This window comes from Zootermopsis nevadensis, unplaced genomic scaffold, assembly GCF_977971745.1.
Source record: "Zootermopsis nevadensis isolate Lab colony 2312 unplaced genomic scaffold, Znev_1.0 Znev_ptg000066l, whole genome shotgun sequence".
Taxonomy (NCBI): domain Eukaryota; kingdom Metazoa; phylum Arthropoda; class Insecta; order Blattodea; family Termopsidae; genus Zootermopsis; species Zootermopsis nevadensis.
In genome coordinates, this window is record NW_028259197.1 from 1 (window position 1) to 23,087 (window position 23,087).

Here is a 23,087-nt window from a genome sequence, read left to right on the forward strand (position 1 = left end):
AAACATCAAAAAGATATTCACTTTACAAAAGAAAATTGTTAGGTTATTGGCTGGTGTAAAACCTAGGAATTCATGTAGAAGTCTATTTAAGAGATTAGAGATCTTACCTCTTCTAATGTGAATACATATTCTCATTAATGAATTTTATTTTAAATAACCAAGAACTCTTTCAAAATAATTCTGCCGTACACCACGTCAACACAAGGAATAAAAATCAGCTTCATAGACCAATTGCCAGTCTCTCATGTTTTCAGAAGAGTGCATATTATGCAGGATCAAAATTTTCAACAGTCTACCATCAAATATCTCAAGTCTTGTAAATAAAAAGGCACAATTTAAACCAGCATTGAAGAGATACTTAATTACACACTCCTTTTACTCTGTCGATGAATTCATAATGTCTACAAGTAAGTCGTAATTTATCCTTTGTATTTTTGTGACATTTATATGACTTGTATTTGTATAACATGTATTGTATTATTATTATTACTTATGCTACATCCTATTGTCATCTGACTAACTTATGGATCCATGGAATGTAATAAAGATGTATGTATGTATGCAAGAGTCTTTCTGCCTGTTGTTTTTTGGGGTGTGAAACTTGGTCTCTCATAAAAGAGAAGAGAGTTTGAGAGTACAGGTCTTGGAATATGTTTGAGATTTTAGAAGAGATCCGGTAACAGAATACTGGGAACAATTACATAATAAGAAGCTTCTTAATTTATTTTTTAATTAAAACTTTTAGTGCAGTTGAATTAAGAAGGATGTGATAGGCGATCATGGAACATATATGCGGCATATGAGAAATACAAAGTTCTGATCCAGAAATGTAAAGGAAGGAGACAGTTTGGGAAACCTATTAAGAAATAGAATGATAATAGCACATCTAACATTTCTGAGGAACTACTGACATACATATATTACAGTATGTGAGGTATTGCAGGCAGCATTTCACACAGCAGGTCAACGGAGTGTGCTTCGACGTAGATCTACTTCAGACCCGTGGTCGGTAGATGGCAGCAGAGTCTGTTACAGTGCGCAAAGAATGATAATCGAATATCCCTCATTCTCCCGCGATGGCGGGATGTGTTCGCTGCTTTTCAGATGTTGCCATCCCTGCGTACGAGAAAATGGCGTAACTGTTGCGTGTCGTTTCTGTCCACTGCATTTCTTCTGTCATATATTGCGAGGTCGTGCAAGTTAATGTGACGTTATTTGAGCGTGTGTTGAATTTATGTGTGTCATCTTTCCCTTGTGTGGAGGACGTAAAGTAAGAACAATTTCGAACGTGTCATTTCATACAATTTATATAATCTTCAGGACTTCATACATTATACATGACTTCTGCTTTGAAGTGACTCAGAATAAATAACAGGATTTTGTGATCACAGTGATGAGTATTCAACTCTCATAAGAATAATCAAATTTACGATCAGTTGAACAAGTTTCTGTTTCTGAAGGAAGAGGCTGTATTACAGAAAGAAGAATGTTGGTGATTTCTATCCTAGACCCTTATAAATTAATTATTGTAGCTGTTAATTTTATAACAGAATAGTAAGACAAAAACAGAAAATACAGTGGAGTCTGTATAAATTTTATACAGGCTCTCCAAGATGATATTGAAACACTGCAGCCAAATGATAACAACACAGAAACTGCTGAACAATGCTGACCGAAACTTTGCAGCAGAGCTACAATTACAAGTTGAGATACTGGTTGGGAAGTGGAAGAAGTTGGTAGAAGGAGCAAAACATTTGTTTGAAAGATGCTTTTAGAGGGAAGTAAGATGGTAAGTTGGATATTCCCACACCTAGTTTAAAACCTGGCCATAATATTGGAATACAACCTGTAATTGTCTCATTCTTGCCATTTTAAAGCGCACAGCTAAAGAAAATGACCTGTCTGTGGTGAACGCATCTTTTCACGTGTCTCACTGGTCTGTGCAACCGTATGGAACTGGTATCAGCAGGATGAAGTATGTAGGTATGTATACAGCACTTCAGCTCACTAGAGAGTAATTATAATCAGGCATACTATAAAGTATAGATAGAAGATGATGGTGTTGTTCTTCCAAGTTGTGGTGCTCTGTGGATTTGGAGAAACATACTGTCTTTGAAATTTGGTATCTTCCTATGAGTCTTCTTGATGTCACAACCCAAAAAAAAAACATTGTCACTTTCAAATCTATAGTTGCAACAAATGCTTCATTTTACTGCCAGTTTTAAATTTTATACTTCAAATTGATCGCTTCATTTAAGTTGGTAAATGTGATTTCAATGACAATATAGAAGTTGTTACCTCAGTAGATCAATGCCAAAAATAACTTTGAAGTCTGATTCTTAACTTGAAGAGATTCTGCTTTATGATATTATGAACCTCCATTAAAATATAGTTGTATTATATTGTGGACATGACAACTGTTATATATGTATGTGTGTGTGTGTGTGTGGGGGGGGGGGATGCATGCATGTAGTTACACAAAACTGACTGCTCAGTCTGAATGGTCTATAATTTACTACTTGCATGCATATACATTTAGATGATATTATTATAGGTTGTATTTGTTAACGGAAACTGAATGGTTTAGTGCTATCTGAAGCAAGATGCGTAACTGAAACAATGCACATTCATATTTCAGGTTATGTCTTTGGTGGTCATGTGTTAAGGTTCTTCCATAGGGGTGATGAATGCCTCACCATTCCATCTACTTGGACCGATCAACCTGGACAAAAGTAAGATTTGTTTTATTGGAAGGGATGAAATACAGTTATGAGGTATGGTCCTTTATATGTTTAGAAAGGGATTGTTTTTAAAGAAGATGGCTATCTGCTGGGATGTGGCGTCGTGTAGTCTTGCAGATATGGACGTGCGTTTCGGAGGAGCTTACCATCTCCGTCATCAGAGTGATGATACAGGCAATAAGCTCCTCTGAAATGTTTGGTTGATATATACCATATTACATGGTGCTATATCCAAGAAACAACCATCTTCATACTCATCTTGAAAGTATCAGATCTCACTGGAATATTTTTAATTTTTATAATTAAATTTTTTCATTCTAATTGTGTTAGCTCGATGTCAAGGAAGAAGGAAGGAAGAAGTATGTGCCTGCTTCATCGACTGGAAGAAGGCTTTCGATCGAGTAAAATGGAAGAAATTAATGAGGATCCTACAAAGAATTGGAATTGATTGGAGAGATAGAAGACTAATCAAAAACCTGTATATGCAGCAAAAAGTCAAAGTGAGACTGGACTCAGGAGACACCAACAGCGTTGAGATAGGTAGAGGTGTAAGACAGGGATGCTGCTTATCACCAATTCTTTTTAACCTGTACGGGGAATGGCTAGCCAAGGAAGCTCTGGAGACTTCAAAACTGGAGGAAGAGTCATAACGACTGTAAAGTACGCAGACGACTTAGAAATATTGGCGAAGTAAGAGGAGGAATTACAGAACATGATGGACAAGTTAGTGGAAACAGGTAGAGAGTATGGAATGGAAATCAACATTGAAAAATCAAAGGTAATGAGGACAGCACCGAGAGCAGAACCATTGAACGTTGTAATTGGAAACCAACAGATGGAGAATGTGGAGCATTTCAAGTACTTGGGACGACGGACACCCTATGCACCAAGGAAGTAAAAGCAAGGATAGCCATGGCCAAGGCAGCTTTCGTCAAGAAGAGGATACTTCTCACTAGCAAGTTGGGCTTGGAGATGAAGAAGAAACTAGTGAAGTGTTACGTATGGAGCAGAGACTTGGACACTCAGGAAGAAGGAACAGAAATACCTGGAGAGTTTTGAAATGTGGTGATGGAGAAGAATAGAGATCAGGTGGACGGATCGAGTGACCAACGAAGAAGTATTGAGGAGAGTCAACGAGCAAAGAAACATTCTGCAGGCGATTACACGAAGGAAAGCTAACTGGATGGGACATATTATGAGAAGGAATGGGTTACTGAGTGATATCATCGAAGGCCAGGTTGAGGGAAAGCGAGGACTGGGAATAAGATTGATACAGCTAACCAACGACCTTAAACAAGGAAAGAAGGTGACGTTCCAGGAATTAAAGCGAGAAGCCGAGAATAGGGACAACTGGAGAGCTCTTTTTGGGCAGAGCAATGGACCTGTCGTAAGACAGAACACTTAATAATAAATAATTGTGTTAGAAATTGATTATTTAGGAAAACGGGATTTACCCTTCATGTCTAAAGTGTTAGGTGTGTGATGGTCAATTTAAATTTTTAAACAGCTGGTATGGTAATTCTGTGTAGCCAGTCATGGTACAAGTCTGTAACAGAAACCTGGGGTATGAAGACAGAGAGTGGCCACGTGATAGTCACTCCGTTGGCAGACGCACGTGGAAATGAACACAGAAATTGTTTTGTTTTTTTGTGTTATGTACTTAGAAACATGCTTCAACCTGAATTGAAACCTGTGATTCCAGTCTGAATGGTCCATATCATAGAACGCACAGCCATGGCGATCTGTTGTATGCAATTAATTGTTAACTTTTTCAGCATTGTTGTTCATGGGGGTGGCAGTGTAATGAGTCAAGCTAGATCGCTGTGGCGACTGGAATTGGCAAGAACCAAATGGGCAGGCGGCTTCATGAACTGGTATCATCCGATGAGGATCCGCCACCTTACTACTGTTCGATACTTGGGAGTTAATGAGAACAATGAGCTCTACCTAGTAAGAAAGTATGTTAACTATGGAAGATAAATAGCATAACCGTAGAATAAGAGAAGTATGGATTTTACAGAAATACGTTGTGAAGTTGGAACTGGCTCAGGGTTGTATCCAGTGGTTGACATTTGCATTAGCAGTGTTGAACCATTGGATTCTACTGCCAGTAGAGATGGCTGGCAACTGAGAAGTCACATAACCCATATTAAAATATTTGCTGATGGTTGCAGTTCAATACAATTTAACTGGATTAATAAAAACACAATACTGCTGTGAGTGTACAAGGCCCACACATGACACGTCATGTTTTAACCTCCTCGCACTAGTCCGTCAGTCGCCTTACAGCAGTTGAAGTGCAAGGATAATTTCTTCAGAAGTGCAAAAAAGTGTTCGACCATTTCATTCTTACTTAACGTGGCCAGCATTTGTTTATGATTAGATTTCCAGATTCTCCTGTGCCGAAGAAATTGACAATTTCTTGTTTGGTGAACTGTTTTTTCTGTAACAGGAACTCTACACTGCAGGTCATTAAATTTGAGCGAAAGCTTGAGTGCGTGCATCACCGAACACAGTGGACATTAGCAACATATAATATAAAATGTATTTTTGTTTGTTTTCTGATTTCAGCTTGATTTATTTTTTTTTAGAATAGAATGTGTGTCAGGAATGGGTTGCATGACTTTACAGTCGTTCTGTGCATATGCTCATATAAACAGAACTTGGGCAGAGGTGGTAATGATGTTTTAGTTTTTGTTCCTCAGAATCTGAAGCAGTTTCATTTCTGCATTACATGAGATTGAGGCCTACATGCATTATATACAATGCCTGACCCATCAGTAATTATAAACCTTATAACATTTAACTAGAAGGACCCCAAGAGTAAACAGTCTTGCAAAGATTTACTACAACCCAAGTATAAAATGTCTTTACTATTATAGGTTTATGACTTACAGTTTTTTCTTCAATTTCTCTCAGTTAGAAAACAAATGATTTTAATGAGTTGACACGTATTGTAATATCGTACGCTCTTGAACAGAACAGCTGGGCAACTGGTGTTAATAGCTTTTGCTTTGAAAGTTAGGATGAGAGTATATTCATCTCTGTATTGGAAAAATGCATGTAACATTTTACATTTTTGCACGCAGAGATGATGCTACACTTGCCTCGTCCACTTTCTGCTTGCGACAACAGAAGGATGACCTAAAAGTTGTCCTGGAAGAAAGGGATCTAGAAGTGATCGGAGCTCCCATCATCAAATATGGTGACAGTACTGTCATTGTGCAGCACTCAGAATCAGGGCTGTGGCTCTCGTACAAGGTCTGTATACGTATTGTCCGTCAACTAAATTGGGTCATAATAGATGTGGTGGAAAGTAAGGTGTTTACTTTTCAAGTTACCAGATTTGTAACGTAAGAATTTGAAATTATTATATTATATTAAATAAGTGTTGACAAAGAGAGTTGTAGTTTTACCTGACAGTCATTGCACAATGAATAATAATGTGGCATTGTAACATGCAGTTATGGAGAAACCAAATACTATCTTACTGAAACTGTTCAGAAGCAAAATTTAAAATGTTTCTTCAAAGAAGAAATCTTGTTAAGGACACCATAGAATCATTGCACTAATATGAAGTTTAATAAAATAAATGGAAATAAGCTGTAAAATATTTATAGCAGATTCTGTCACAGCCTAGAATTAATTATAATCTGACTTTTTTCTGTGTTCTTAACATGCTCACACAGCTAAGCCATTTTTAACAAAATTCTAACATTTTGAAGTATTACATTTGAGAAGTGATTGGCAGTCGATCAGTGATTCAAGGACTTTCGAAAGGTACCTGCATACACTATCTAGTTACAGGATGTGAAACTGTGTTCTCAGTTTTCTGAGAAAGGCGCTTTTTGTCTTATCAGGGCATATTCCTATCGTCGCTGTATGATCCTGGTCAAAGAGCAGCATGCCTTTAGAAGTCAAAACATAACGCTTTCAGAACACACTTTGAGCATGTAGTTTTATTCTGTCACTGCATGCAGTTACCTTAATGGAATTCATTGAAATTTGTAGGTCATTTGTCATTCATATCTGTAGAACATGAAATACTACTGAAGATGACTGAGAGGTAAACCAGCAGCCAAGTACCTGGGAGTGAATGTGTTAAACATCTGATATAAAAATTATAGAATTTTGTGATGAGAATGCTGTATGTTGTGTACTTTCAGCAACGTGAGAAGCTGCCAGTGCTATCCTGTGAACACTGTCCAATGGTGTGGTACCACAAGCTCTGTGCCAAAGCAGAAGGTGAGTGTGTAATGAGATAATGTTCGTAATATATATCGTAATATTTTTTACTTGAAACAAAAATGTTGACTGCCTCATGTGAGGGTTATTTTTATGAGTCCAGTGTCTGTTCCTTTATCGATCAATGATGTACTGTCAGAAATGTTTCTACTGAACAGATTGTTTTGAAACTAGGTATGAACATCATTACATTGAATGTCGCTCCAGACATATTTCTTATATTCCTGTCTCTTCAGTGGTTCCAGACTTGCAGACATAGCAGTTGTTTCCTAGAAGGACCAGTTACTAGTACAGTTCTATCTTTTTCTATTTTAATTTAGGCAAGGACACGAAACCTCTTTGAGACTGAGTGCCATAAATTCTAAAAATGTACAATAAAAGCTTGTCATGTGATCACACCATGTGCCCCCCCCCCCCAGTAACATTTTTTAATAACATATATTATTATTTTGTACACATAGTACATTATAAGTAGCAATAAAAATTAGAAACTGTAACAATAGTACAAACAACTTTATTTATAAATTTAAAAATTTCCAGAATAACATATTTCTCACTGTCAGTGAGGTTTTTGTTGCTGGATTTTAAATAATTTTAATTCAAGTCACGCTGTTGTGTGGTGACTTAATCAGTGACACTAAAATCTGTTGCTACACGTGGTATCACACTCTCTAAGTCTACTAATGATATTATATAACATTTGTCTCCTTTTTAATTTGCAAAATATATTTTTTTTGTCTTCAGACAGTGCAGAACTTCTTGCATGAGCCCAGGCATTTAATATAAGCCTGCATTTAAATTCCCAATAGTGAATGTGATAAGACAGCATACATTGTCTCTTTCTTGATTAGCTTTGTGTATCTTAAGGTGCGCTAATTGACATCAATAGTAAAAGGTAAAAGTAAAGCTGTCCCACTATACGCCATGTAGGCGTTTGGGGGGAGAGGAGGTATAGCTCCTCTCTTCCTTGACCTCGGCACTAGATGGGGGTGAGTGGTCAGCATCACGCCCCGGCCGGCTTTACCCCCGGGAAAGGACCCCGGTACCCATTGTAGAGGAAGCTGGGTGGGCCCCAGAGCCGGTCTGGACGCAGAGGCTAGAGGAAAAATCCTCTGCCCCCGTCGGGGATCGAACCCCGGCCGTCCAGCCCGTAGCTAGTCACTATACTGACTGAGCTATCCCGGCTCATTGACATCAATAGTACTGCCTTTAATATTATCTTGGAGTAGAAAAGAGAATTGTCCTCTCTACATCTTGTTTAGTGTCCTGTAAAATATAGAGTATCCCAAAAATATGTATGCACATTATAATATGGATTATTAGCCTTGTTATTCATCTTCATGTGTTATGTTTATGAGGGGAGTCTAGTGTGGTCTACACTTAACAGATGATACCATGATTCATATACACAAATGGTGGAGGGTTGATTGAGTTTCAAGCAATGCAAATTCATTGAATGTCTGTATATATCTTTTTGGGACAGTCTGTATCATGAACTGATGTAAGCAATACTCCTGAAGTATCTGCAGTTTTCTTTGCTGGATCAAAGATATTTTGAATTCTTCCTAGATCATCAGACCTAAAGTAGTCATAAAAATTCTTTACAGTTGATTTACTTTGTCTTCGCCATATTACGCTTGTATCTAACACATGCACACTTTATTTTAGTGAGCGCACAACTTCTGAGAAACAATTTGTTGATTCTCTTTCAGGTTTGAATGACAAGCGCACACAAGCCGCCATCTTCCGTCGCCTGGATTTGTTACCAGAAGAAGAGCAGTCTGTGATATTAACTAAATTCCGAGGAGTAGAGACCTCAAGTCTCCGTGAGCAGAATGAGTTTCTCATGATGCTGCTAAGAGCACACTATGAAGGAAAGCAAGCTCGCCACACTCAGCGAGTTCCTTAATCAGTACCTGGGAGGGAGTACCATCTTCATGAAGGCCAAACGTTCTTTCAGCTGCTGAAGCGCAAGGGCTCACGAGATGATTTTGGACCAGTTGTGAAGGAATTGAGTCTGCCAATGAATGCTGCACTGTGTAAGGTAAAATAGCATGTTACTGGATCAGTACCTGAAACTTAAAATTCTGCCGTATTGCTTCTTTCAAGTACTTCAAAATAATTTTGCTCATGTTTCGTCATGCTGTTACTATCGTAGTCTCTTCTTATGATGGGGTGAGACTTTGTCTCTGTGGAACTGTGGCTGCTAATGGGCCCATTCTCCATCCCCCAGATGATACATGAGTGAATATGGAACTTGATTAAAGTGAAGGACTTAGACGGAAACTTGTCTCAGTGCCACTTTGTGCACCACAAATTCCACACGGACTGCCCTGACATAACCCAAGGCATCCAAGGTGAGATGCTGTTGCAATAAAAAACTACAGTTAGAAATGAGAGCTGCACTCTGTGTTGAGAACAAACTAACGTCCCATTTTACAAATGTTAATGAATGAAATTCTATTTTTACGCAATTAAAAATCAGTATCACTTTTTCAGTTTGTGTAATGATTTTTTATTACACAGAAGCACATGACAAGAAGTAACATACAACATAATTTCCACCCCTGATCACCATTACTCCCACCTTGCATGTAGCCAAGTTCCTCCTTTGTGCTTAGTCATTTTTGAGAGTCTCATCTCACATGATCTTATTATTTGCATCTCCATTAATTTATAATTAATTGCTGTTCGTTATTATAAACATTTGTGAACTGTATACTTATCTTCCTTGACTCTCGTGTGTGAGTGCGCACGTGAGACAGAGAGAGATATATATAACTTTCTTTGAATGTAAGTTAATACTAATAAGTTTATTTTTGTGTTCACTTTAAAGGGACTTCCAATGAATATTTCTCTTCTATAAATTGAGTAGTTGGTGTACATTGTATATTGACTTTATTTGTTGTTGTTATTATGTGAACAGCCACGGTGGTCTAGCGGTTAGAACGCTGGCCTTGTAATCCTGGGGTCTCGGGTTCGAATTTATAACTTGTGTTGGGCAAGGCCGTGGTCTAGGCAACACGGAGTTTTCCTCCGTGGCATCCCAACAATTACTCCATTCACACACAGAAGAAGGCAATGGCAAACCACTTGTGGATCATCTGCCAAGAACGTATATGAACAGGTCCCAGTCCGAGAAAAGGAGGGAATGATCCTGTTCATATGGACCTGTCGTCACACAGAACACTAAATAAATAAAATAAAATAATTATGTGAACAGGAAAAGTGGTTTTTCATTTTGAAAGAATAAAAAATCTTTAAGGGTGTTCAGCAGCAAAGAATTGAAGAGAATATTTGTGACTAAGAGAAATGAATGCAGAATTTAAGAGAATTACATTGAACTCCATAAGATGTACATTTAATGTAGTAGTATGATTAATGAAGGATTATAATATGGTCATCATGATTTAAACAGTAAAACAGATGACTTCGTTTCAAACACTTCATGGTAGAATCAGACATGAATAGTATTTTCGAAATGGATCTTAAGAAACTAGCATGTGAGCATATAAATTGTACTGAACTAATTATGGATTGTGTCCAGTGGTGGTTTTTTTTGATGAACCTACAAGTTCTGCGCACGTGGGATTGGCTGAATAACTGTCAACTCCTGCACCACGGAATTAGCAAATCACTGAATTGTAATTCTGTATTGCAGCCTTTAATGGGTTAGTCTAGTGTTACTCAGACTGTACTTTACAGAACACTGGCAATATATTGAGTAATCTCAAGGGTTCTAAGAAAGAATTTTGTCAAATGGTGGACTGACTCAGTTGTCAAATACCTTTGCTGTTATGGCAATATAGTTAACTTGATACACTGCGTCATTACACTTTTAAGTCACACTGTAACAATTTAGGGAAACAAGGTTATCAGTCATTGTTGTGTGCATTTTTAATGCCCTCAGCATGCATATTTAGGATGTGTGCAGCAGTACTTTATTGAAAACGGTGCAAATTAGAGATGAACTTCACATCTCCCAATACATTTTACCAGTTTTTATAAAGTTAGGACTGGCAGAAGAGTGGTGATGACTGTCATTCATAGTGACATGAAATCTGAGTGTCAGTATATGTGTAACATTATTTGGATGACCAACAACAAACAGTCTGTGTGATGCTGTGTGACTCCAGAGGGTAGCGTACCTAGCGGACGTTCTTACGAAGATACGTGAACAAAATTTTAAGGTGTGACTATCACAGTTATCTTGGCATGTGAACAAATTTATATATAAATAAAATAGAATTTTGGAGGACGTGTACTGGTTGAAAAAAATGTTTCTGGCTGTTTTCAACCATTGGATGACTTTTCCAATGAACTTGAGAGCTGGATAAGTGATGATTTTCTTTCAGATACAATTGAACGTGTATGAGACCTACAAGTTGCAGTGAACGTTTTCAGTGGTTATGAAACCTTTGTACGTTCTCTGTCACAGAGAAAGGTTTGTTATTAGAAACAGATATAAGAAATATGACACTTCAGCAGGCCGTGGTTTTGAAAGATACATTAATAAACATTCCTCTTGGTAACTTTTGTGTCAGTTTGAAGGAAGATTGTCCACAAATTCCAAGTGTAGCTGTGAAGAAGCTACTTCCATTTCTATGTACATATATATGTGAAACAACATTCCCAAGATAAGATCATGAACAAACTCCACCCTGCAAGGATTATTTTCAAAAGTTTATAATCAGCTATCCAGTACATTTCCTGCTTTTACGTAGTGCAAAGGATCTCTGTTACGTTCATAAATCCAACCACTGGAGCCTAACCTGAGTCATTGAATCCATTACATGCCCTTCATGTTTTCTGAGCACAATTCTAATGTGAATTTCTCATATCCTTTGTGCACATTACGTGTCTGACCCATTTTATCCTCCTTGATTTAATAACCCAAACAGTACTAAGTTCTGAAGCTCTTTATTATGCATTTCTTTAGACCACTCTTACATAATCTTCCCAAGGTTCAGATATCTTGTCTGAAAGATAGTGCATTTTACTCATATACAGAAAACATATTGTTTTCCCAGGATCCCCCATCCTCTTCAGGGCACGCTAGCCCAACTACCCGTTCATCACCAGCTCCAACACTGGAAGTACCTGAGAACAACATAACAGACAGTGGTACCAGTGGTCTGCGACCGCGTTCTTCTACAGTGGGCGCTGCAGAAGGCGAGACAATGAAACGGGAACTACAAGAAAAGCAGTCAAATGGCAGCCTTTCTGCCAGCAACTCCCAGCAACAGTTGAATTCCGTCACTCCTCCCAATGGACAGCAGAAGACCAGTCCCATGATGAATATGTGAGTTCCTTTTGTGGTGTTGTCAGTTGGTTGATAGAATTTCTTTTTTAAGTCTGTTCTCAAGTGTTATGTTTATATGGAACTCTTAGCTTATAAACAGTCAAACCTAATGCCTGATGAATTTAAACTACATAAATCTACATTTTGTTAATAAAATTTCTTCCACGTTATCATTAATGTGTATACCGTCATGTTAGTATTCTTCTAGAATTAGAGATGGACATTTACTTTGTTACAAATGTAATGATTGTACTCTCATGACCTGTTTGCAAGAGCCTCTTCTGTGAAAATTGGATAAAACCTTTTCTTTGAAGGATTGTTTCATCGCCACTTCCTCCCTAATCTTAAATGTTTACTGATGTCACTATGCAGGAAATACAGTTATTTATATGTAATATTTGTACAGATGGAGCATCAGCAAAGATACAGTCCGTACTATAACATCTTTCTGAACCCTCATATACAAGACAGATTTTTGTATTCTGAGATCTCTCCATTTCAGTGACAAATATTAACCTTATAATACACAAGATGAAAACTGTAACACAGTTTGGAAAATGAGAGTAATTATGTCGGTGATTCTCATGCTAAATATTAAAGTCTCATTTTCAGATAATAAATATGAAAGGATCAGTAAACAATTTGGGATACAGATCTACAAAGTGTGTGACTGAAATGGATATTTGTGTGATATGACAATTACAAATGCAGTGATGGACATGATTTGTGTAGTACAGGGGTCGTCAACCTTTTTATACCTACAGCCCACTTTTGTATCTTTGTTGATGGTAAAATTTCCTTACCGCCCACCGGTGCCGCACATACTGCCCACCACCATGAAAGAGGTACAGCTCGAAGACTGAATGATGGCCGTTATGCGCACTAAACTCATGCCTTTGATACGGAGCTCATTTGTTGCTCCTTCATCCACGAGTTTACTTCGAGAAGTGCCCGGTGAATTATTATCTATATTCAAAATTTTAGAGATGGAATTCAAAAGTAAATTGCAAAAGCATATTTTAAAAAGTCAAACTCGCGAAGTTGTTAGCAGTGTATTCGTTATATGAAGGAAGAACCAAATTTGTAACAACGGACAAAAACCCACACTGCCCACCATGAAAGCTTGAATCGCCCACTAGTGGGCGGTATGGACCAGGTTGACGACCCCTGGTGTAGTATAATGTCTTCCTCTGATTTATGAGACAATTTGCATATTATGAGAATACATTGCTCTTGTCCTGTGAGGACGAGAATGCTGCAGGAACTGACTAAAACAGAGTTACATTTTGACGGGGTGAGGGGTGATCTGATTGAAGTGTATGTATGTATGTATGAGAATAAGATTGCAAGGGGTTGTAACACATGTCTGGAAAGAGAAATTAACTGTTGCGTGGTCTATAGGTTTGCGTTATGATAAAACATTTGCAAATTCTGAAAGGGGTTAGATTCTTTCTCAGTAAAAAATACAACAGTTTCATAAGTTAGTGGATATTTTAAGCAAAGCTGGAAATTAAAATTTGTTCCTTTGATTATCTATCACCAGAAACTTCATGTTTTTTTAAGCATATTTAGATATTTTTATCTAGTTTTGGCATTCTGTGGTAGAATAAGAGAAGAACAGCTTCTTTCAGAGGACTGTTTGAAATATTCCAAAATTTTTGCAGAATTAACTGTGGGAAAATCTCAAGCATACTGAACAGACAGCACATTGATAGTAGTAACTTACGTGATTTTTATATTCTAAGAATCCAGAAACTGTCAACTAAATCGACATAGAAACAAACGTGCACTAACCCCAATCATTCAATGCTGGAGTTCACTCAAACATCAGTATATCAGATGCTTCGAGAGACATAAATTTAACCTCAAATGTTCTTCAGGACCAAACTATCTTAAGCAAAAACTGTAATAAAGAGTTTCAGGTTGGGGATGGAAGAGTACTTAATGATGAAAACAGAACTAAACTATAATATGTGAATAAAAATTATGAGTATAAAGCCATGAAAAACAGTCTGGCTAGTATAAAGTTTTAAGAATTCGTATATTCTATATTTTTATGACACTTTTAAAGAAGGAAATTGTAACATATTTTGTAATTAATGTGTACATAATGAGAAGTAATAACAGATGAAGAAGTTACAGTTGTATGTTTACTAACTCTGTACCATTACTTAAGTAAAATACATAACTGTAGGTCACCTGAAGATCTTATAAATACAGCAAAATGTGGAGTATCATCTTCATCATGGACGCTACAAACCAGGGTGGGGGTGTTAGCCCCATGCCCAACCCCCCCAACCTGGAAGACCAGGCCTCCGTATTTACATCACCTGGAAGCAAGGTGGTCCAGCTATACCCCCAGAATATCATACAAAAACAAAATAGATCACGTCTGTTGAAATATTTTTGTTAATAGTATTGAAAAATTAAATAATAAATGAATCTAAAAGAATGTGAAATATCTAGGTAATAACATTGTGGGTGTACACTGTCTGAAAATAAGCTTGTCAGTGTCGTTTGATTTGTTGATTCAGGAATTGCATAACTGTTATTTCGTAGAGCAATCGCCCACATAAATGTAGGGCAGTAGTTTAACATTTTAGAGACAGACACATGTTTAGGGTTTTAAATTCTGTTATACCTTCAAAAATTTTGCAGTATTTAACAAGCTGAAACATGGGAGATAGGAGAGAATTTTCACAGTGTATTCAACTGAAAACTGTAATTTCTCCAGATTACTTTTACACCAAGCATTGAAACAAAACATTGATTTTGTGAACAGATTCCTGAAAGTTGGTCACACCTCAAAGACATCACCAACACAGGAGCTGAATCAGGATGTGGCAAGGCAATCTGGATCATGGCGCCAAGCCATCTTCAATCGGATGCTGACGCCTAACAAGAACCTGTCTGGTAAACTTTAGTTTACTTTCGTTTGGAACCAGCACTGACAAATTTTTATGGCTTAAAGTATAATTTGCTTCATAACTTTTAATGAAGATTAACTGCTGGATTTTGTCAGGACCAGACAGATTTGTTATCAGTTTCAACAAGTGATTTTGTCCTCTTATTTCTTGAGTAGTTGTTGCTAGTAGTGGAGTACTGTATGAGGCTCAGAATGATTCAGTCTCCTGAAATTAGACATTTCCTTCACTAAAGATGCAGTGGTTATATGGAATAAATATAAATATAATACAGTAAAGTAAAGCCATCCCACTGCACGCCATATAGCTCCTCTCTCTCTTGTCAGCATCACGCCCAGGAAATGTATTAGACTAAGAGGCTCTGTGATTATCTGTTGTGATTCTCTCATCCGTTTGTTGTGTTCAAGCAGAGAGGGGCCTGGGGTTAATCAGTATAAAGCAGCACCCACTGAAGCGAGACAGAGAAGAACTGCGTGCTCTGTGGAAAAAAGCTATCAACCAGCAACTGCTGCTCTTATACGGATGGAGAAGGAGAATGCGAGGCTGCGAGGTATCTGTCAGAAATATTATAATGCTTGTTTTAGAACAGAACTGTATAATAAACAGTCACAAAGGAAACAGGAAATGTGGTCAGCTGTCAATATTCACAAATTTGTTCTTCTGCCTGTTTGTAATTGAGCTTCATGCAGTATACACCGTGTTTCAAAAGTAGCTTTACAACTTCGCAGGAGAATATAAATTTATTTAAAGGACGTGCGCAATATTTTTAAATGCACAAATTTAGCCAAACACATCGAGTTTCACGCACGTAAACTGTAGTACGGAAATGTTGCGGCGGGTTTGAAGACGACGAAGGATTTCTGGACTCGGTAATTTTCAGTGACGAAAGCACGTTCCATGTCACTGGTAAGGTCAACGCCCACAACTGCAGGATTTGGGGTAGTGAAAATCCACGTACCTTCCTGGAACATGTTCATGACAGTCCAAAAGTTAATGTTTTGGGCCCTCAGCAAAGATAAAGTGTACAGCCCCTTCTTTTTCATGGAGAAGACTATTACCGGCATTGTGTATCTGGACATGCTCCAATAGTTCCTCATTCCTCAACTTGACGAAGATGACCAGGAAGGACGCATTCACTTCCAGCAAGATGGTGCACCCCCTCATTACCTCGGAGAAGTGCGCGAGTACCTCAACAACCGTTTCCCAGGTCAGTGGATTGGTCAGGCCGCACCAATAGCATGGCCACCTCGTTCCCCGGATCTAACACTTTTAGATTTTTTCTTGTGGGGATTTGTTAAAGATCGAGTGTACGTGCCACCCTTACCTGCAGATGTGGCCGAACTCCGAACTCGAATTACCACCGCAGTTGCTGAAGTGACACCAGAGATGCTACACCGCGTGTGGCAAGAAATTGACTACATAACAAATGGAAGTCACATTGAACCATAAATATCTGATGGACATAAAACTTGAAGTGTTTGACTACATTTCTATGTTCTGAAATTATATGTTTCTTCTATCAGTTTACCAATGTCTCACCCTCAAGTTGTAAAGCTACTTTTGAAACACGCTGTATTATCATCAACATTACTTGAAAAATTTATTGTCATGCTTTATTTATTTTTTTTAAAATCTTGGTTAAAACAAATTTTTTATGAACTGACAAATTATATTTATAATAATTAAATTTAATGATGGTGTAAGGCAATATAAACATATTAATAACTTCGGATTAATTGTTTCTACAGACATCAATGCATTTTGCCAAATAATTGGCACTAGGAGGCCAAGGCCCAATATGGGCTCTAGAGCCATTGGATGGATGGAGGAAGTGGCACATTGTGTGTTTGTAATTATATTCTCAATCATTCATTCTGCAATCCAAACATAAACAAGAGTGATCTAGCATTTACATGATTATGTATATTATCTTTTATCATCTGTGCACCAAGTTTTATGCTTGGTCTAGCTGATCATGTGTTGCAGTAGCGTAGTGGTAAACTATTTCACGCTAAAGTTAAAATCCAGCTTACAGCCCCACATGATGGGAGTTTAAATCCCCTGTGATAAAGGTTATTATGCATTCTTTGCACACATGCGTATACACAAAGTATTTTGGTGATGTTTTGAACATCATGCCATTTGGGGAGATGAATCAGATATTTCCATTTGCTGTTTCATATCACATCTTGCTGCGACAACTGATTCTGCTTGCTCATCACTTTTTTTCTCTGTCTGATGAGTCACTTTTGTGATCAAATTCATGATTATCACCAATTTCATTTTGAGTATAACCAGATTCTACTTCTGAAATATTGTCACATGCACAATCCAGAATTGGCACAATATCATCACTTGCATCATCATTTTGCACCATATTGTGCATTTGCTACAAGGGAAATTAAAAAAAAAAATTTCATCATCATCATCATCATCTAACTATCAAGGAGTTTGGGCCTAATGACCCATTCTGGCCTCAATCGTCCAGGAATTCTTTAAAGGGCGTCCTTTATTTCTTCTTCCTATTGGTTTGTGTTTCAAAATTAGATGTGGAAATCTGTTTTGCAATGTGTAAAAATTGTCATCAGACTATTTTAATCTTGTATTGATGTCCAGATTATGGTATGTACAGAGATTTGTATGCTTGTGACATCTGGTGAATATTTTACATGCTATTTAAAATAAACAGCAGTGTTTCTAATCCTGTAATGCCATTTGTCGTTGCTGCTACTTGGACATTTTAACACATTTTCAAAGAGCAATGGGGTTTGGCTGCATTACACTGATATTTTATTATATCATTATTCATTATTATAAAATATTTTTCAATTCTTTTGCAGGAGATGAACATTATTTTTGTTATTCTGAAATTTTGGTTTGCAGGCATTTGTTTCCATAATTTTTTTCGTATCTTCCACACACTCGTGCTTTTATAAAGAAAGATAAGTAATGTTAGTAGTTTAAGTGTAAAAGTTGTGAAAAGTGGAAAGTAATACATAGTTTTTGTTTATCAGAGTTTATAACCTTATTTGCAATGATCTAATCACCTTGTGAATATGAAGGTATACCAGCATACACAAAGAAACAGCTATTGATTAATCTAATTTCTTCTTCTGAACACCAAACTCTCTGGTATTAGAATCGAAAGGTAACACTAAAATATGATTTTAGAATCTGTCCTCAATCCAATCCACCTCTAACAACAAATTTAAACTCTGATAATAGGACCTAGTGATTAGGAAGTGCTCCCACTACGTCCGGAATCCAATGAAGTCCGTATTTAATGCGTTCACTCTCAGGTAGCAGAACCTAGAGGTTTAATACTGCTAACAAAAATTCCACCATTTTATCCTGTAATGTTCCAGTACGAGGCCAGGAAATAACATTTCTCCTTTGCACAGTATATTTTTAAGTTGGAATAAATGTGCAATTATTATGTTGATATTGAAATTAGAGTAGAGCGCTGATTGTTCATGGTAGTTGTGGGAGGCAAGGGCCCAGATAATCTAAAACACAGTTAATGCAGATTATATTTAATTAGCATTATCATCATCATCCGTGTAAGCAAAATAGGAACTTTCACAAATTTGTACATATTAACATACATATTCCTATTGCAAAACTTACTAAACATTCTTTTTTGAAGTCATTTTGTAAGCAAGTCCATAGATTTTGTTTTGATATTTCTGTTGGCCTTTTTTTTATATACTCACAAATTTGTAAAAAGGTCATCGTAATCAAAGTCATTTTCATTTCCCATGAAGTAAAGTGAAGATAAGGAAAATGTAATTACGCAGTCTGAGACCATGGATAAATTGGGCCCCAGATAATCAGAGCTGTGCTGTAGTTTACTAATTTTGTATTTTATTGAATTATGAATAATAATTAACAACCACAGGATTGGTTACATCATCAGACACTGTAAAGTAACCCATTGTTTTGGCAGCCCGACAGGAGGAAGCGACAGTGAAGCGCATCAAGTTGGAATATGATGAGATAGGTTCATGTGTGCAAGAAGTAATGGAGGTGTGGGATCTCTTGGTGAGCAAGGAGAGTCACGTCTCAACTCAGTGTGACTCCAAAATGCTGCTCCAAGCCATCAGGCAAGGTGAAGACATGAGATAATAGCAGATAATGGAGAAATAGTTCAGTGACAGGATTAAAATAATTTAATCTCAGAAATAATAAAGTTAAATCTGGGGTTATACTCATTTGAAGAGGGTTGGGAAGGATTGTTATCCTACCCCTTACATAACTATGAACAGAGAGGGAACTTCACTGACAAATATGTGGCATTTGGTAAAGTACACTAATAAAGCCAAATTTCATCATTTTATACTTAAGCATCTGTAGACTTAACATTATATTGTGTTGTATTTCTTAATACTGCTGCTTTGTATTTGAGGAGTTACTGGTTTCAATACCAGCCTGTTATTTTTTAATGTTTTTTTCCTTGTACTGTTGAAGGAGACATCACATTGGTGTTTTAAAATAAGCCATGACCAATTCGTTCATGTAACATACCATTCGTAATCACCTTATTTCACAATACAAGATGATTATAAATATTCTTTTCACTTTTAAAAAATGTTTTTAAAAAGGTAAGCTATGCACGATAATGAAATTTGTAGGGCATGAATAAAAACTCGTTTTGAAGTCAGTTACCTAATTTCAATGTGAGCCCAGCTGGTGATTCTACATGTGTCAAAGTGATTGTCATTCTCATTCCAAAGATTGCACATTTGCACATACATCATCATCTCAGATGTGAATTTTGATGTCATTTTGGTTTTGAATTATTGGTGCAGGGGTAGACAGTCTGTCAAACAACCCCCCTTCCGACACAAAAAGAAATTGCAGGGACCTAGGGGCAAACAGCTGTTCAGAAATTGTCACACTGCAATGAAAATGAAATGTGTTACCATGGGCAATATATGAATGCATTTCACATTCTGTTCACAGTTATTTTAGAAACAGGCTTGTATGAAGCATAAGTGGATGGTTTGGCAGGTGAGGTTAGCCCAGACTCTCTTCAAAACCATCTCTGCATTGCCTTCATTGATGGGATTTCATGAAACCACAACATACAGTTATCTCTCTGCATACAGTTCATACTTAAGGTATACATCCTGAAAATGTTATTATTGAGCGTAGATTTTTTTTAGAATAAAATGTCTAGAAGTGCAAAGATAATTCATAATCACTCTTTGTATCACCTCTGCATAATAAATTTGTTAGGAGCTTTCTTACTAAAGTGTTTAATTTCACAAGATTGTTGGATGTTTTTGCAGGAGTTCCACGCAGCAAGCGTGGGGATGTTTGGCACTTCCTGGCAGAGCAGTACTGTCTGAAAGTTGCTCCAATAGATACAAGCAAGTTCCCTAACTATCACGTCCCGTACGAGAACCTGCTACGACAACTCACCTCCCATCAGCATGCCATCCTTATAGACTTAGGTGAGACAGTTTGTACTTCATCCATGCTTGACATCCATTAATTTATGTGCCTCATTTGCAGCCATTGCCCTTTCATTACTCACCTCAAGTCTCTGACTGAGCAGTGATAATGTTTCATTAATGGATTCATAGTCAACTGAACTGTGTTGGTAATTTTCAGCTATTGAAATCCAAAATTTAAAACTAAACTTTAACTGGACCTAAAGTATGGTAGTTGAGTTTCCTGTGCACTAGATATAATACACTTATTCCACTAGTGACATCAATTATTACCTGTGCTTTTTTAATAAAATGTATACTATATAAAATAGTTCTAATAAGAGGTGTAGAACTTAGTGGAAAGTACATATTACATCGTGCATGAACTTCTTATATGATAAGCTACTAGGAAAATTTAATTTTTGTTTTGTGTAAAGTAGAAATAATATTCAAATGATTGATAACCAGAATTACATTCTGAAGACAACTTTTGCTGGAAACTCCAAACATTGGAATTCAGCCATCAGAATCTTCCAAGCAGTTTTTGACATAAAGCATTTGAATGGACATATTGACAGATAACATAATCTCCACTTGACATATTTATTTTATGAATCAAAAAAGATACATGACAAAGAACACGTGATAGTGTAAGCAACTTCTACAGACATTTTCAAGTTACGCGTCTTATGTTTTTATGTATTTGATAATTTACCAGAAAATTAAATTTACATAAAAATGTGTATCCAATTATTTCTTACAAGTCTTTTCCAGAATGTTTTTTGTTCAGAGGAATAATTAGTGAGATTCTTGTCAATTATGTTTCATAATGTATATTGGTGTTTATATGAAATGGTTGTTATTATTGTCAGCTGGTAATGAAAATTAGAATTAGTAGATGGATCTAATGAAACTTCAAATATAATAGTTTGTCAAAATACATCCACTTTTTATAGACTTCAAATATACAAATAAGTGGCTAGGACAGACATACACACCTCCCTTTTGTAAATTAACTTTATTTTCTCTGTGCAAAGAGTACATACTATTAAACTATTTGCTGATGTCACAAGCGTCATAATTTCAAATAAAAATTTTGATGATTTCTGTTCAACATTAAACAGTTCTGTCTCATAATGAGTAGATGGTTTACTGCTAACAAACTGGCCCTAAATCTAATAATATTTATAACAAATAACTCTCCACAATTTGCTTTAAGTATTGGTTATAGTGGGAAGTATATACAAGAGTCAATAAACACAAAATTCTTGGGTTTGCAAATTGATAATCACCTAAATTGGACTAATCATATTGATAAACTGATACCTAAGTTAGATCTCTGTTGCATGTCAGCAACTCTGACACACTCAGATCTGAATATTTTGCCTATTTTAACTATTTAATGAAATATGGAATAATTTTGGGCGGAAATTCATCAAACATCAAAAAGATATTCACTTTACAAAAGAAAATTGTTAGGTTATTGGCTGGTGTAAGACCTAGGAATTCATGTAGAAGTCTATTTAAGAGATTAGAGATCTTAGCTCTTCCATGTGAATACATATTCTTGTTAATGAACTTTATTGTAAATAACCAAGAACTCTTTCAAACTATACACCACGTCAACACAAGGAATAAAAATCTGCTTCATAGACCAATTTTCAACAGTCTATCATCAAATCTCACAAGTCTTGTAAATAAAAAGGCACAATTTAAATCAGCATTGAAAAGATACTTAATTACACAATCCTTTTACTCTGTCGATGAATCCCTAATGTCTAAAAGTAAGTCGTAATTTATCCTTTGTTTGTATTTTTGTGACATTTATATGACTTGTATTTGTATAACATGTATTGTATTATTATTACGACTTATTCCACATCCTATTGTCATCTGACTAAGTTATGGATCCATGGAATGTAATAAAGATGTATGTATGTATGCAAGAGTCTTTCTGCCTGTTGTTTTTTGGGGTGTGAAACTTGGTCTCTCATAAAAGAGAAGAGAGTTTGAGAGTACAGGTCTTGGAATATGTTTGAGATTTTAGAAGAGATCCGGTAACAGAATACTGGGAACAATTACATAATAAGAAGCTTCTTAATTTATTTTTTAATTAAAACTTTTAGTGCAGTTGAATTAAGAAGGATGTGATAGGCGATCATGGAACATATATGCGGCATATGAGAAATACAAAGTTCTGATCCAGAAATGTAAAGGAAGGAGACAGTTTGGGAAACCTATTAAGAAATAGAATGATAATAGCACATCTAACATTTCTGAGGAACTACTGACATACATATATTACAGTATGTGAGGTATTGCAGGCAGCATTTCACACAGCAGGTCAACGGAGTGTGCTTCGACGTAGATCTACTTCAGACCCGTGGTCGGTAGATGGCAGCAGAGTCTGTTACAGTGCGCAAAGAATGATAATCGAATA

General features: G+C 36.6%; 2 protein-coding genes across 5 annotated transcripts; both read left to right on the forward strand.

Moving 5' to 3' along the window:
• Positions 1-1,063: 1,063 nt before the first annotated feature.
• On the forward strand, positions 1,064-8,895 carry LOC147871087 (ryanodine receptor-like). The gene is made up of 7 exons (XM_087341234.1): positions 1,064-1,789; positions 1,878-1,983; positions 2,639-2,732; positions 4,517-4,699; positions 5,831-6,002; positions 6,908-6,986; positions 8,699-8,895. Exons 1-7 carry the CDS (start codon positions 1,766-1,768, stop codon positions 8,893-8,895), a joined length of 855 nt encoding a protein of 284 aa, XP_087197360.1. The 5' UTR covers positions 1,064-1,765.
• On the forward strand, positions 8,858-22,598 carry LOC147871088 (TBC1 domain family member 1-like). Of its 4 annotated transcripts, XM_087341239.1 has the most exons (7): positions 8,858-9,030; positions 12,017-12,288; positions 15,071-15,201; positions 15,623-15,762; positions 19,159-19,320; positions 20,175-20,332; positions 20,504-20,641. In XM_087341239.1, the coding sequence occupies exons 1-5, from the start codon at positions 9,010-9,012 to the stop codon at positions 19,180-19,182; spliced, it is 588 nt and encodes a 195-aa protein (XP_087197365.1). In that variant the 5' UTR covers positions 8,858-9,009; the 3' UTR covers positions 19,183-19,320; positions 20,175-20,332; positions 20,504-20,641. The 4 variants fall into 4 exon arrangements, with proteins under 4 accessions (XP_087197365.1, XP_087197364.1, XP_087197363.1 ...); XM_087341238.1 differs by lacking the exons at positions 19,159-19,320; positions 20,175-20,332; positions 20,504-20,641 and adding exons at positions 16,263-16,419; positions 16,513-18,222; XM_087341237.1 differs by lacking the exons at positions 19,159-19,320; positions 20,175-20,332; positions 20,504-20,641 and adding an exon at positions 16,263-18,222.
• The last annotated feature ends 489 nt before the right edge of the window (positions 22,599-23,087 follow it).

What these genes read in the sequence shown, in the direction of transcription:
- LOC147871087 (XM_087341234.1), top strand. Translation starts at nt 1,766, where the DNA reads ATGCTTTTAGAGGGAAGTAAGATG. An exon ending in GAGCTCTACCTAGTAAGAAA is followed by an intron (nt 4,700 to 5,830) that starts GTATGTTAACTA and finishes TTTTGCACGCAG; the next exon opens with AGATGATGCTACACTTGCCT. An exon ending in GGCTGTGGCTCTCGTACAAG is followed by an intron (nt 6,003 to 6,907) that starts GTCTGTATACGT and finishes GTGTACTTTCAG; the next exon opens with CAACGTGAGAAGCTGCCAGT.
- LOC147871088 (XM_087341237.1), top strand. Translation starts at nt 9,010, where the DNA reads ATGAATGCTGCACTGTGTAAG. An exon ending in ACCAGTCCCATGATGAATAT is followed by an intron (nt 12,289 to 15,070) that starts GTGAGTTCCTTT and finishes TTTTGTGAACAG; the next exon opens with ATTCCTGAAAGTTGGTCACA. An exon ending in GCCTAACAAGAACCTGTCTG is followed by an intron (nt 15,202 to 15,622) that starts GTAAACTTTAGT and finishes GTGTTCAAGCAG; the next exon opens with AGAGGGGCCTGGGGTTAATC.